At 48.7% G+C, this 12,602-nt stretch overlaps 1 protein-coding gene, 1 long non-coding RNA gene and 3 other non-coding genes across 5 annotated transcripts; 4 read left to right on the top strand and 1 right to left on the bottom strand.

The window, feature by feature from the left end:
• Positions 1 to 5,674: 5,674 nt before the first annotated feature.
• LOC106695733 lies at positions 5,675 to 7,412 on the top strand. The gene is made up of 4 exons (XR_002827690.1): positions 5,675 to 5,990; positions 6,422 to 6,482; positions 6,858 to 6,950; positions 7,176 to 7,412. It is a non-coding gene; the product is annotated as an uncharacterized LOC106695733 (long non-coding RNA).
• On the top strand, positions 5,796 to 5,864 carry LOC111824580. Its single transcript, XR_002827692.1, has one exon. It is a non-coding gene; the product is annotated as a small nucleolar RNA SNORD49 (small nucleolar RNA).
• LOC111824579 lies at positions 6,266 to 6,333 on the top strand. Its single transcript, XR_002827691.1, has one exon. It is a non-coding gene; the product is annotated as a small nucleolar RNA SNORD49 (small nucleolar RNA).
• Positions 7,037 to 7,109, top strand: LOC111824581. Its single transcript, XR_002827693.1, has one exon. It is a non-coding gene; the product is annotated as a small nucleolar RNA SNORD65 (small nucleolar RNA).
• Positions 7,413 to 8,364: 952 nt separating the features above from the next.
• LOC106695732 (leucine-rich repeat-containing protein 75A-like) lies at positions 8,365 to 9,795 on the bottom strand (the record flags this gene model as incomplete). Its single annotated transcript, XM_014450512.2, has 1 exon — positions 8,365 to 9,795. A coding segment is annotated over one exon (538 nt), but the record flags the coding sequence as incomplete, so codon positions are not given.
• Between the last annotated feature and the right edge of the window lie 2,807 nt (positions 9,796 to 12,602).

The following is a 12,602-nucleotide window of genomic DNA, read 5'->3' as shown; positions in this document are numbered from 1 at the left end:
TTACGTCCATCTGCCATAGATGGCCTGGTTTGTAGCCTCTCGGATTGACTCCTTCTGTGGGAGGAATGAATGTGTTAGAGGGCATTGAGGACAGAGTTTAACAATTTGCTGAGTCTGTTCCTTTGTGGCATTTTGATGATGGAGAGAATGTGAGGCTTTGATGATGGAGAGAATGTGAGGCTTTGGCTGCATCTAAAGGAGATAATGTTAGATAGGCAGTTTTAGTAAGTTGATCAGCATAAGTATTTCCCGCAGAGGAGATCCAGGTAAATCTGTATGAGCTCGTATATGGCCAAAGAGAACCTGTAGTAAGAGAATAATCACTTCGGATCGGTGAGTGTCATGTAAATTAGCAGTTTCTAAGTGAATCATAATATTTACAATAAGACGAGAGTCTGAGTAAAGGTTAAAAGATTGAGTGGAAAGTTTGCATAACGCTTGATGTACTGCTTCGAGCTCCACGCGTTGTGCTGAAGTGTGGTTAGTCTGAAAAACAAAGGGTTGATTATTGATAACTAGGGCAGCTAGAACCATCAGTAAACACCAGAACTGCATGAGAAATTGTTTGAGTCTTGACTACCTTGGGGAAAATGAAGGAATGTTCTGTAAAAAATTGTATGAGTTTATTAGATGGATAATGAGAGTCTACTGTACCGTGATAGCCCAGGAAGGAAAGAGGCCATTTATCATCCAAAGAAATAGCCATTGCCTTTGTTGAGCCTTGTAGGGTACCACGATGGTATGGGGCTCTTGACCAAAAAGTTCCAGAGATCTGAGATGTCCTGCAAAAATAAGATCTGCTACTGCCTCTGAGTAAGGATAAACTACCTTTTTCGGGGAGGCATGCGGATGAATCTACTCCAAAGGTCCCTGTTGCTATAAGAGGCCAGTAGGATATACTGGCGTAGCCAATACTAAATACAGCCATGGCTGTGAGTAATCCATTTTTTGTACAAATTGTTTCTTTAAGGCAGCTTCTATGTGGCAGATAGCCTTGCGGGCTGCAGGAGTAAGCTGATGAGGGGACTGCAGGTCGCTATCCCCACAAAAAATATCAAATACAGGTTTAAGGTCATTAGTAGTTATGCCTAAAGTTGGCCTAATCCAGTTGATATCCCCTAAAAATTTTTGAAAATCATTTAAAGTCTCTAGCTTGTCTATCCTGAGTTGAATCTTTTGAGGACGAATTTTTCTTCCTTCTATGATATGTCCAAGATATAGGTAAGGGTCTCGTCTTTGAACTTTTTCAGGTGCAATAATTAATCCAGATTTAAGAAGAGCCTGTTGTAAGTCATCATACACTTGTTCTAATTGACATTCCATATAGTGAGCTAAAAGGATGTCATCCATATAGTGTATGATATAAGCCTGCAGATGTTTCTCTCTAACTCCACGAATTGCCTGACAAACTTTTGATACAGGGTAGGGCTATTAGCCATTCCCTGAGGCAATACCTTCCAATGATTGCAGCGCATGGGTTCCTGAAAATTAGTAGATGGGACACTGAATGCAAATCGTTTGCAATCAGAGGGATCCAGAGGAATAGTGAAAAAACAATCCTTTAAATCTAGTACTAATAGCTCCATCCCATTAGGGATTGCTACAGAGGAAGGGAGACCAGGCTGTAAAGGTCCCATAATTTCCATAGTCTTGTTTATTGCCCTTAAATCCTGTAAAAGGCGCCAATTTCCTGATTTCTTTTTTATAATAAAAACTAGAGGCCCGGTGCACAAAAAGTTGTGCACTCGGGGCGGGGGGGGGGGGAGTCCCTCAGCCCGGCCTGTGCCCTCTCGCAGTCTGGACCCCTCCGGAGATAATGACCTGCTGGCTTAGGCCTGCTTCCGGGTGGCAGAGGGCAGGCCCAATCCCTAGGTGCAGCCCCTGGTCAGGCTCAGAGCAGGGCCGATTGGGGGTTTGGGGCACCGCCCCCTGTCACACTCAGGCAGGGTCGATGGGGAGGTTGCGGCGCCACCCCCTGTCACGCACAGAGCAGGGCCGATCAGGGGGTTGAGGAGCTCCCTGCTGTCACTCACAGAGTAGGGCCGATAGGGGAGTTGGGGCACCACCCCCTGTCACACACAGAGCAGGGCAGATCAGGGGGTTGGGGCGCTGCACCCCTGTCACACTCAGGGCAGGCCAATGGGAAGGTTATGGCTCTTACCCTGTCACACACAGAGCCAGGCCCGTGGAGGGGGGTTGGGGCGCCACCCTCTATCACCCACACAGCAGGGCCGATCAGGGGGTTGGGGCGCCACCACTGTCACACTCGGGGCAGGGCTGATGGAGAGATTATGGCTCTACCCTGTCACACACAGAGCAGGGCCGATCAGGGGGTTGGTGCGCTGCACCCTGTCAAACACAGAGCCGCAGGGCAATCAGGGGATTGAGGAGCTCCCCCCTATCAGGCACAGAGCAGGGCAGATAGGGAGGTTGTGGCCCCGCCCCCTGTCACACACAGAGCTGCAGGGCGATCAGGGGGTTTGGGCACTGCCCCCTGTCACGCTGATCCCGGTGCTGGGAGGCATATTACCCTTTTACTATATAGGATAGAGGCCTGGTGCACAGGTGGGGGCCGGCTGGTTTGCCCTGAAGGGTGTCCTGGATCAGGGTGGGAGTCCCCACTGGGGTGCCTGGCCAGTCTGGGTGAGGGGCTGAGGGCTGTTTTCCGGCTGGTGAGTAACTGAAGCTCCCAACTGCTCCTTATTTTCTTTTCTTTTTTTTTATTCTGGGCCAGCTTTAGCTCTGAGGCCTTGCCGCTGAAAACACTGATACAATGTTGCTAAAGCCCTGCTGACTGAAAGCCAGTTTCTGGGGTTTTGTTTATCTTCTTATTTGCAACATAGTACATAGTTGCTTAGAGTTGTAGCTCAGAGGCCGGCAAGTGAGGTGGGGAACGTTGGAGTCCTCCTTCACTGCAGCAAGCAAACCTCATGTTCGCTTCCAGCTGCCTGGCTGCCTGCCGCCATCTTGGCTGACAGTTAATTTGCATATACTCACTGATTAGCCAATGAAAAGGGTAGCGGTCGTACGCTAATTACCATGTTTCTCTTTTATTAGTGTAGATAGGAGTATTCCAAGGATTGGTAGTCTCTTCTATATGCCCTAGCTGGAATTGTTCCTGTACCAACTCATGAGCAGCTTGTATTTTTTCTTTGGAAAGGGGCCACTGCTCTACCCATACAGGGTCATCTGACTTCCAAGATATCTTGTCAGCTGTGTGGATAACAGGAGAAACAATGACCACCCCCTAAAAATTTCCCTGAGCTGGGGTGGTAACAAGGGCAGACAGAATGCCTCGTCCCCATAAATTCACAGGGGTCCCTGGCAAGACATATGGCTGAAATAACCCAGAGTGACCTTCATTGTCTTGCCACTTTAACATTTCTGAACTCTGTAAAGGAGAGTTGGTCTGACCTATTCCTTGAAGTTGTGTCATAGCTTCTCTATAGGGCCACTGTTTAGACCAGTGAGCTAAGCTTATGACAGAAATATCTGCTCCTGTATCTAAAATCCCTATAAATCTTTTCCCTTGTATAAGTAAAGTTCTCTCAGGCCTTGCATGAGAAATAGCTTGTACCCAATATGCCTTGTCCGAGGAGCCAAAACCCCTGACCCCCAGGCAGAGGGAGCAAAATCAATTGAGCAATTTTCATGTCTGAGGTGATGGTGATGATATCTCTGGGGGCAGAGACCATAATTTTAATTTCCCCCTCATAATCTGCATCAATTACTCCTGGAAAAATTTGTAATCCTTTCATAGTTAAGCTGCTTCTACCTAGTAAAAGGCCAAACATCCCTTTAGGAGTAGGTCCATACACTCCTGTAGGGATGGCCTGTGGTCCCAATTCTGGAGTTAATACGTATCGCCCTATGGATCCAAGGTCAAACCCGGCACTTCCGGGGATTGCTCGGAATAACTCTTGTATCCGTTTTGCTCCCTGGGCAGGCTGGGTGCTGTGCAGCCAGCTGGCCTTGAGACGGCACAAGGACAGGAGGGTAAACAGATAATGCCCCTATTATTTGCTGGGGCTGGGCTGACCCCTTTCAGGAGTTTTCTGACTGCTGCTGAGGCAAGGAATTTCCCTGTACATCTGTCTTAGATCTACACTCATTTGCCCAATGTTTTCCTTTTTTACATTTAGGGCATAGTCCAGGTTGTTTGGGACCTCTGCCATTTCCTTTATTAACCCCTTTATTAGAGGGACACTGTTTTGCCATGTGTCCTGTTCCTCCACAAGTAAAACACTTGTGTGTTTGACTTTTCCCTGTGCTAAACTGTTGCTGAAGAATTCCTTCAATGGTGGTTCCCATTAATGCGGCCGCAATGGTGACTCCTTGCATATATGAGGGACCAATATCTGCGCAAATGCGGATATAATCTGAGAAAGTCCCCTTTCTTTGATAGGGCCGCAATGCAGCTTGACAGGCAGTGTTTAAAGCCATCTGGAGAGGGGAAAGTGGAACTGGTGCTGCACAAGGCAGTGGAGAGCAGCGGGAACGGCCCCCACGGCTTCTCTTTTTCTTGCCAAGAAGCTTTAATGCTTCTAAAAAGTGTTCTAACACATCCTCCATATCACTACCCTCTTCAGTTCCAGCAGAAAAATATTCTTCCTCCTCTTTTGCCTGAACAACACTGTATCATCATCATGATAAAGGGCAGCTGCTTCCTCAAGATCCTCCTCATCTTGAGGATTTAATTTGTCTTTAAAATTTACATTATTCCTTTTTAATATACTGTCTTTTTTAGACCCCTGTTTTGTGCTATCACACTGCTTCTCCTTTTTTCCTGGCTTAATAGACGGTTGATTATGGTCATGCCTGGGATCTAAACAATCCCGTATCAAATTCCATAAGGAAAATGCATCAACCGGGGTCTTACTTGGCCCAAGGGCTTTATAATGATTGCGCATTTGTTCTCCAACTTTCTGCCATGTTTCTAAGTTAACGGTTCCTTCCTCAGGAAACCAAGGGCAGACCTCCTGAATGAATTTTTAAAAACTTTCTACTTGCTTGTCATTAACCTTAGTTCCTTTATGTTGAGCATAGACTTTAACATTTGCCCATAAAGGGCATTTTTCCTAGATTCTAACTGTCCCATGCTTTACTCCCAACTATCAAAAAATTGCTCCTCCCTTACCTTAACGAGCGCACTCTTTATCAGGAGGAGTTCCTCACCGTTTGCTTCCCAAGTCCTCAGGTCCCTGGCTTTCGGGCACCAATTTGTCAGGACCAGCCTGACAGGTTGAACTGGGCTGAGGTAGGGAGGTGGGAATTGAGAAAAGAAAGAAAGACAGGAGAGCGGGATCGGAAGGACTACAGATCAATGGAGGAACTGCAGTAAGTTTATTAACCACACAATGCCTTTTATACACACACACTGAATAGGAGGTCTGTCAAGAGGAATGTATTTTTTGTTCCTCTTAATCTCTAAGGGAGAGACACAGCAGAAGGACAGGTTCTCGGTACAGCAAATCTCAGTAAATAGTTACAGACTTCTTGGTAAGCCATGAAAGGCTGTTCTCATTCTACAAAGGTTGCTCTCATTCTACTGATAACCTCCATCCAAACAAGTCTGGGAAAACTGTGTGGGTAAGGGTCCCAGCCTTGCTAGCCCCTTCAGGTGCAAGGACTGTGTCAGCTTACACCCGGTCTCCAACAGCCAAAGGCTGGGACCCCTGAGTCTGGGCTCACCGTTGGGAGTGAGCCACCCCGAGAGAACTGGGTAAGCGGGGCCCTGCACCCAGGGGCGCTGACACGTGGGTGGCGTGTAATGGGCGCATGGAGACTTGGTCGACTGTCCTGATGATACTGATCCTAGGAAGTGCCGTCAGATGCGATAACTGACGATTTCACACGATCTGACCGCAGTCGCTGAGACCTCGGTAGTTCGGTTGCAGTTAACAGCAGAATCCGCCCTAAATGCATGTCCTTCCTTTTCCGACAGCGACCCACCGAAGAGGGCCGAGGTCGGAGCGGCGCTGCGCCCTGCGGTAAGGCCTAGGCTACCGGGGTTTAGTATAGAACTTGGGTGTCTTGTTTCCTTAAATGCCCTGAAGTTGCCTTGACGTTGTACAGTTGTAGTTTTACGTGTTTATGATGCACTACCTCATTGCATAATTGCAATGGCTAGGAGATCGTTGCCCCTAACCGGAACTAAAGTCGTAGCTGTACGCATAGACAAAGTCCATTAAAATGTCTCCTGGCTTAGTCAACATTAGTTAATCCAGGTGGTGCCTGGAGCAGTACTGGGAACGGTGAGCTTGACTGCTCTGATGAAATCACCCATAGGAAGTGCCGTCAGAAGCAATAACTGATGATAATTCCTGGCTGACTGCAGTCAACAAGGGCTCAGGGCTCAGGCGGCTGGTGCCCAGGAGTAAGTTGGTCTGCACTGTGACCCTTACTTTCTACATTCACCCAGGTTGCATATGAATGAACTGGCAAGAGCTGAGGACTGCAGTGGAGCATTGGCCTGCAACGAGGTAAGCCTGTGGTCTGTGGAGAGGTGAGTGGGTGAGTAGGCTTAGCTGGCAGTTGAGTCTGGTGAAGTCGTACTAGGTCAGATATTGGCAGTGGAGCAGAGTGCAGAGCATACCCTGGAGTTCTTTTTTCACTTTATGGATGTATAATCCTGAGAAAATTGCCTTCCTGCTCTAACATGTGATTTTCTTCATTCTAAAAGATGATAAGCCTTAGGTTTGTAATGTTTAAAATACTGAGTAAGTGGCGCTTACAATACCCAAGAAGCCAAATAGGACTTAAATCTTAAGGACTGTTAACAGGGACTTAAATTTGTAGTTGAGACTTGTGATCAGAACTGCATCTGCTGACTGTGGGTGTGGTGTTCGTTCCCCCAGGCTCTGAGTGCTGAAGAATGGTGACCAGTGCAGGCCAAAGCTGGTGATGGTGGTGGTGATGGTGGCAGCGGCAGCAGCTTACCCTGGGGACAGGTAAAATTCCATCTGGACAATGACTGCCCCCATGGTCAATGAATGAGCAGCTAGTTTTGTTTGCATAAACTTGCAGAAAAGGATATCAATGATGAAATCACCCAAAATAGCTGGAATTACCGGCAGATTGTGTGGTGGTGAACTTACGGTTTTCTGAGGATATCCTATGCTGTGCATGACTGCTGTTTGGAGTAGGAAGTGTGACTGATACTTAGTTCCTTGCAGGCTGTTTTTCCAGAGAATGGTCCGCCATGCTGCAGCAGGGGCAGAACTTGAAGTTCCAAGGACCAGTAGTCACCATCAATTTGGACTCCAGACTGAAACCTAGGCTTCAGCATTTGGTGTAGAAAGTCTCACCTTGCCCCACTGGCTTGGCTCAGTGGATAGAGCATCGGCCTGCGGACTCAAGGGTCCCAGGTTCAATTCCAGTCAAGGGCACATGCCCAGCTTGCAGGCTTCAATCCCCAGTAGGGGGGGTGCAGGAGGCAGCTGATCAATGATTCTCATCAATGTTTCTCTCTCTCCCTTCCTCTCTGAAATAATTAAAAAAATACATTTAAAAATAAAAGTCTCTGGCCCTAACCGGTTTGGCTCAGTGGATGGAGCGTCGGCCTGCGGATTCAAGGGTTCTGGGTTCAATTCTGGTCAGGGGCATGTACCTTGGTTGCGGGCACATCCCCAGTGGGGAGTGTGCGGGAGGCGGCTGATCGATGTTTCTCTCTCATTGATGTTTCTAACTCTCTGTCCCTCTCCCTTCTTCTCTGTAAAAAATCAATAAAATATATATTTTTTTAAAAAGTCTCACTTTGTGCTAAGTATCAGAGGCCAGTCTTACCAATGAGGGCCAAGAAATGGATTTTGACCACCTTTTTGTAGGACTACCACTTGGGTGTCATTACATTCGTGAGTTTTCTAGTATTGTCCCTCGCTTCAAAAGGAGCTTATGTACAATTTAGTATTATATTAGGCAAGGGTCCAAGTCCTTTAAGCTGGAAACTTCCTCCTGAAATTAATATCCATGCAATTACCATAAACAATAAAGGATGGTCTTTGGTATTGGCTCTTAAAATGTGTATTTGAAGAAAGTTAAACTTGGTCACTGCTGGGAAATATTAGCAGTCCAGGTACTCAACTTCCCTGTGGTCTAAGCTCTTCTCTTGTCTTGAAGGCTAAAAGTCCCAGAGCATCTAAGCATCCATACACTTAGTCTAGTTCCTAGTTCCTTGGGCACTGTCCTTTGCCTGGCTCTCCTAGTAACTCCTAAAGTGCGCTGTGCCTGCCCCCACCTTGCCTTCCTGGGTTGGAGTTTTGCCTACTAGTCTGTGGGGCTGCACTTGCTAGTCCTCTGATGGCCTGAGGTAATCAGCATCAGGCACTTGAAATGACTCTGGCTCAAGATTGGTTGCCAGGATTTGCTGTTTATATTTAAAAAGGATTTTTAAAAGCTTGGTGGGCCTTGGTTAAGGGTGGATAGAAACTTGCTTTGGGGAACCTCGTTTTCCCTATCAAGGCTGTCTTCGGAGGGACAAGATCTGCATTCCTGCCCTGGGTGTTTGAAAAGAGCCTTCCATGATAGCTTTTGGGGGTGTGCTAAGTTAAGGACTATATTCAGAGACTCACAGTACAGGAAAAGGGTCCTTACTGGCAACACTGGAACCATGGTAAAGTCTGTCTTTGGGAGTGTGTGTGGGGTTTCTCAGTGGGCTCTTCCATCTGCTCCCGATACCTTAGAATGTTCTACATTGAAGGCTGGTGGCTGGTTCCATGGCCAGGCCTCTGGAATCATGGGGTTAAGGGCTGAGACTGGAAGTCGGTTACAAGGAGCCCAGGGGTTCACAAGGAGGAGGTAGGCAGCCTGCAGTCCCAAGGGCGACTGCTCCTGGAATCTGGCAGCCAGGAACCCAGGCTCCCTACCCGGAGGGCCACTCAGGAGATGGGGTACCGAGATGCCAACCTGCCTTGCGCACATTTTGCATCTGGCTGGAGCGTGCTGCCCTGAACAGGACAACTGTGAAGTAAAATTGGAAAGTCCCGGGTTGGATGTAGGCCCCAACTACACTCACAGCTCACGCTTCCAGCACCCCAACCTGTAAGTGGGGAGGACGAGGGCTGACTCCTGAGCCAGGGATGACTTCTCAGGAGCCAAACAAAGAGAACGGAGATGGACGAGGGGTACGATGGACCCGTGAGAAGTGTTACCTTTTCCCAGATTCTGTGATCTGGCTTCCCATGGGGGCTGCTTGGGTAGTGACTCTGCCTCAGCCATCATACCTCACAAGGACTACCTGGTGAGGCCCCACTTCCATGTCACGTCTGAGCTAGACCTGCAGTTTCCCTGCCCTCCAGGTCTTTGGGGGGGGCCACACAGTCCCCTGCAGGGTCCTGGTCCACTGTTCCATCCCAAGCCTCCTCTACACAGCCTGGGCTCTCGCCCAGCTCCAAGATGGTGGGGAGGTGGCCCTGCTTCGGGGAGCGCTTGCGCAGGCTGAGCAGGAAGGGCTGGGGCAAGGAGAAGATGTCCACGTTGTTGCCCAGATCAATCCACGTGACATTGGGAAACTTGCTGGGGTCCTTGAGGGTGTCGGTGAGGTCACGCAGCAGCGCTCGGGTCAGCCGGTTGCCGTTGAGGGCCAGCGTGGTGAGGCGGGGCAGCGTGCTGAGTGCCGGCAACAGCTGGAGGACCATGTCATCCGTGAGGCCCGTGAAGCCCAGCTCCACACTGTCCACCTGCTCCCCACAGCGCTGCAGGTAGCTGCTCACCCGCTCCAGGTCACGCGAGGTCAGCGGGATGCCCGACAGGTCTACCGTGTTGTCCAGAGGGCTTCCAGCCAGGACAGCCTTGAGGCTGAAGGGGAGAAGGGACAAGCAGGGTTCAGGTAATGGGGCCGGGCTCTCTCCCAGGGCAGCAGTGACGGCACCACAGAGCCAGCCTCTGCTCCAGGGATGGGAGGGAACAGACCCTAGTCCCCGGCACTCCCCCACATCTCGGCCTGGCTGGGCCCCGCTGGCCAGAGCCGAGGGACCACAAGGGAAAGCCCAGTGCTTCTGCAGTGACTAAGGGTACACTCCAGCCACAGTGCCTGGGTTTGCATCTTACCTCCTTCCTACTCAGTGTAACCTTTACTTATTAAGTCCTTAACCTTTCTGCTCCTCAGTTATTTTCTGGGAAAAAATGGAGCTAGTTGAGTGCTACAGGGTTGTTACGTGAAGATAATAAATGCAAAGCATTTAAAACAGGGCCTTGGGAGAAACCAAGATGGCGGCATAGGTTAACGCTGGAGTTTGCTGCCTCGAACAACCACTTCAAAAATACAACTAAAAGACGGAACGGACATCATCCAGAACCACAGGAAGGCTGGCTGAATGGAAGTTCTACAACTAGGAGGAACCAAGAATCAGAGGAGGCGCAGTGCTGAAGTAAAATACTAAGGTGCGGAGTACGCGCGGCGCGGGCTGGTGGCTGAGGGCGTGGTTGTCTGTTTCAATCCGGAGGGAGCCTCAGACTCAGAGCTCCAGATCCGGGCGAGTCTCTAGGGACCCAGACTCAAACGGGAGAAGCAGGACTGTCTGGCTACGGTCCCTCCGAGGTTTGCAGCTGTTGCTGGGACAGAGAGGCAGAGCCCCTGGGGACGGACTGAGAGCAGCCATAACTGCTCCCTCCTCCACCCTGTTGATCCCGTGGGACCCGCCCCACCCAAGCCCTGCACAGAGGCATTTGCCAGATAGCCTCAGGCAAAGGCTAGATTAGCACCTCCCTAGAGGACACAAGTTCTTCCACTGCAGACACAGCGGATTATCACAGCCAGTCCACCTGGAGGTCAAATCCCTCTAGTATTAACTACAACAATCAAGGCTTAACTACAACAAGACTGCGCACAAAGACCACTAGGGGGTGTACCAAGAAAGCGTAAAATATGCGGAGACAAAGAAACAGGACAAAACTATCAAGGGAGGATATTGAGTTCAGAACCACACTTTTAAGGTCTCTCAAGAGGCTTCTAGAGTCTGTCGATAAACTTGATGAGATGTACAGGAAATCTAATGAGACCCTCGATGGTGTGATAAAGGACCATCTAGAAAGTAAGCATACACTGACTGAAATAAAGAATATTATACAGACTCCCAACAGCAGACCAGAGGAGTGCAAGAATCAAGTCAAAGATTTGAAATGCGAAGAAGCGAGAAACACCCAACCGGAAAAGCAAAATGAAAAAAGAACCCCAAAATACGAAGATAGTGTAAGGAGCTCTGGGACAGCTTCAAACGTACCAACATCAGAATTATAGGGGTACCAGAAGATGAGAGAGAGCAAGATATTGAAAACCTATTTGAAGAAATAATGACAGAAAACTTCCCCCACCTGGTGAAAGAAATAGACTTCCAAGTCCAGGAAGCGCAGAGAACCCCAAACAAAAGGAATCCAAAGAGGACCACACCAAGACACATCATAATTAAAATGCCAAGAGCAAAAGACAAAGAGAGAATCTTAAAAGCAGCAAGAGAAAGAAACTCAGTTACCTACAAGGGAGTACCCATACGACTGTCAGCTGATTTCTCAACAGAAACTTTGCAGGCCAGAAGGGAGTGGCAAGAAATATTCAAAGTGATGAATAGCAAGAACCTACAACCAAGATTACTTTATCCAGCAAAGCTATCATTCAGAATTGAAGGTCAGATGAAGACCTTCACAGATAAGGAAAAGCTAAAGGAGTTCATCACCACCAAACCAGTATTATATGAAATGCTGAAAGGTATCCTTTAAGAAGAGGAAGAAGAAGAAAAAGGTAAAGATACAAATTATGAACAACAAATATGCATCTATCAACAAATGAATCTAAGAATCAAGTGAATAAATAATCTGATGTACAGAATGAACTGGTGATTATAATAGAATCAGGGACATAGAAAGGGAATGGACTGACTATTCTTGGGGGGAAAAGGGGTGTGGGAGATGCGGGAAGAGACTGGACAAAAATCGTGCACCTATGGATGAGGACAGTGGGTGGGGAGTGAGGGCGGAGGGTGGGGTGGGAGCTGGAAGGAGGGGAGTTATGGGGGGAAAAAAGAGGAACAAATGTAATAATCTGAACAATAAGATGTAATTTAAAAAAAAAATAAATGCACACTTGTTACCAGGACCCCCAAAAAAAAAAAAAAAAAAAAACAGGGCCTTGTTTGGGTGATGAATAAATAGTTGCTGCTGACATTATTCATCACCTGAGCACTTCCTGTGTTAAGGCCATCTTCCCCACCAGATGGGGATCCTTAGGGAGATCCCCGCAAGACAGCAGACAGGGGCTGCCAGCCCGGTGGGAGCTGCTGACCCTGGTGGCCGAGTGCTCTCCACTCCCTGCCTTCTGCCATTGCTCTTTCTTCCCCTGCTCCTTGCTCTGGCCACAGCTCCCCATTTCCAGGTGCCTCAGGAGAGTGTGTGTGTGTGTATGGTGGTGGTGGTGGGGGGGGGAGAGGGGTGGTGCACACATTAGTAGCAGCAGCCTGAGCAGGCGAACCCCTATCCTCTATGCTCGGGACCTCCTGACGCTGAAAGGCCACCTCAGTGTGCTCATCTTGCCGAGCCCCCGGGAGTTTGAAGGTGAAGCTCTCCAGGCATGACATCTAAGGGCCAGGAACACTGCCGGCACTTGTTTAGGG

This window comes from Myotis lucifugus, unplaced genomic scaffold, assembly GCF_000147115.1.
Source record: "Myotis lucifugus unplaced genomic scaffold, Myoluc2.0 scaffold_2527, whole genome shotgun sequence".
In the NCBI taxonomy this organism is placed as follows: Eukaryota; Metazoa; Chordata; class Mammalia; order Chiroptera; family Vespertilionidae; genus Myotis; species Myotis lucifugus.
This window is presented reverse-complemented; position numbering and strand designations above follow the sequence as displayed.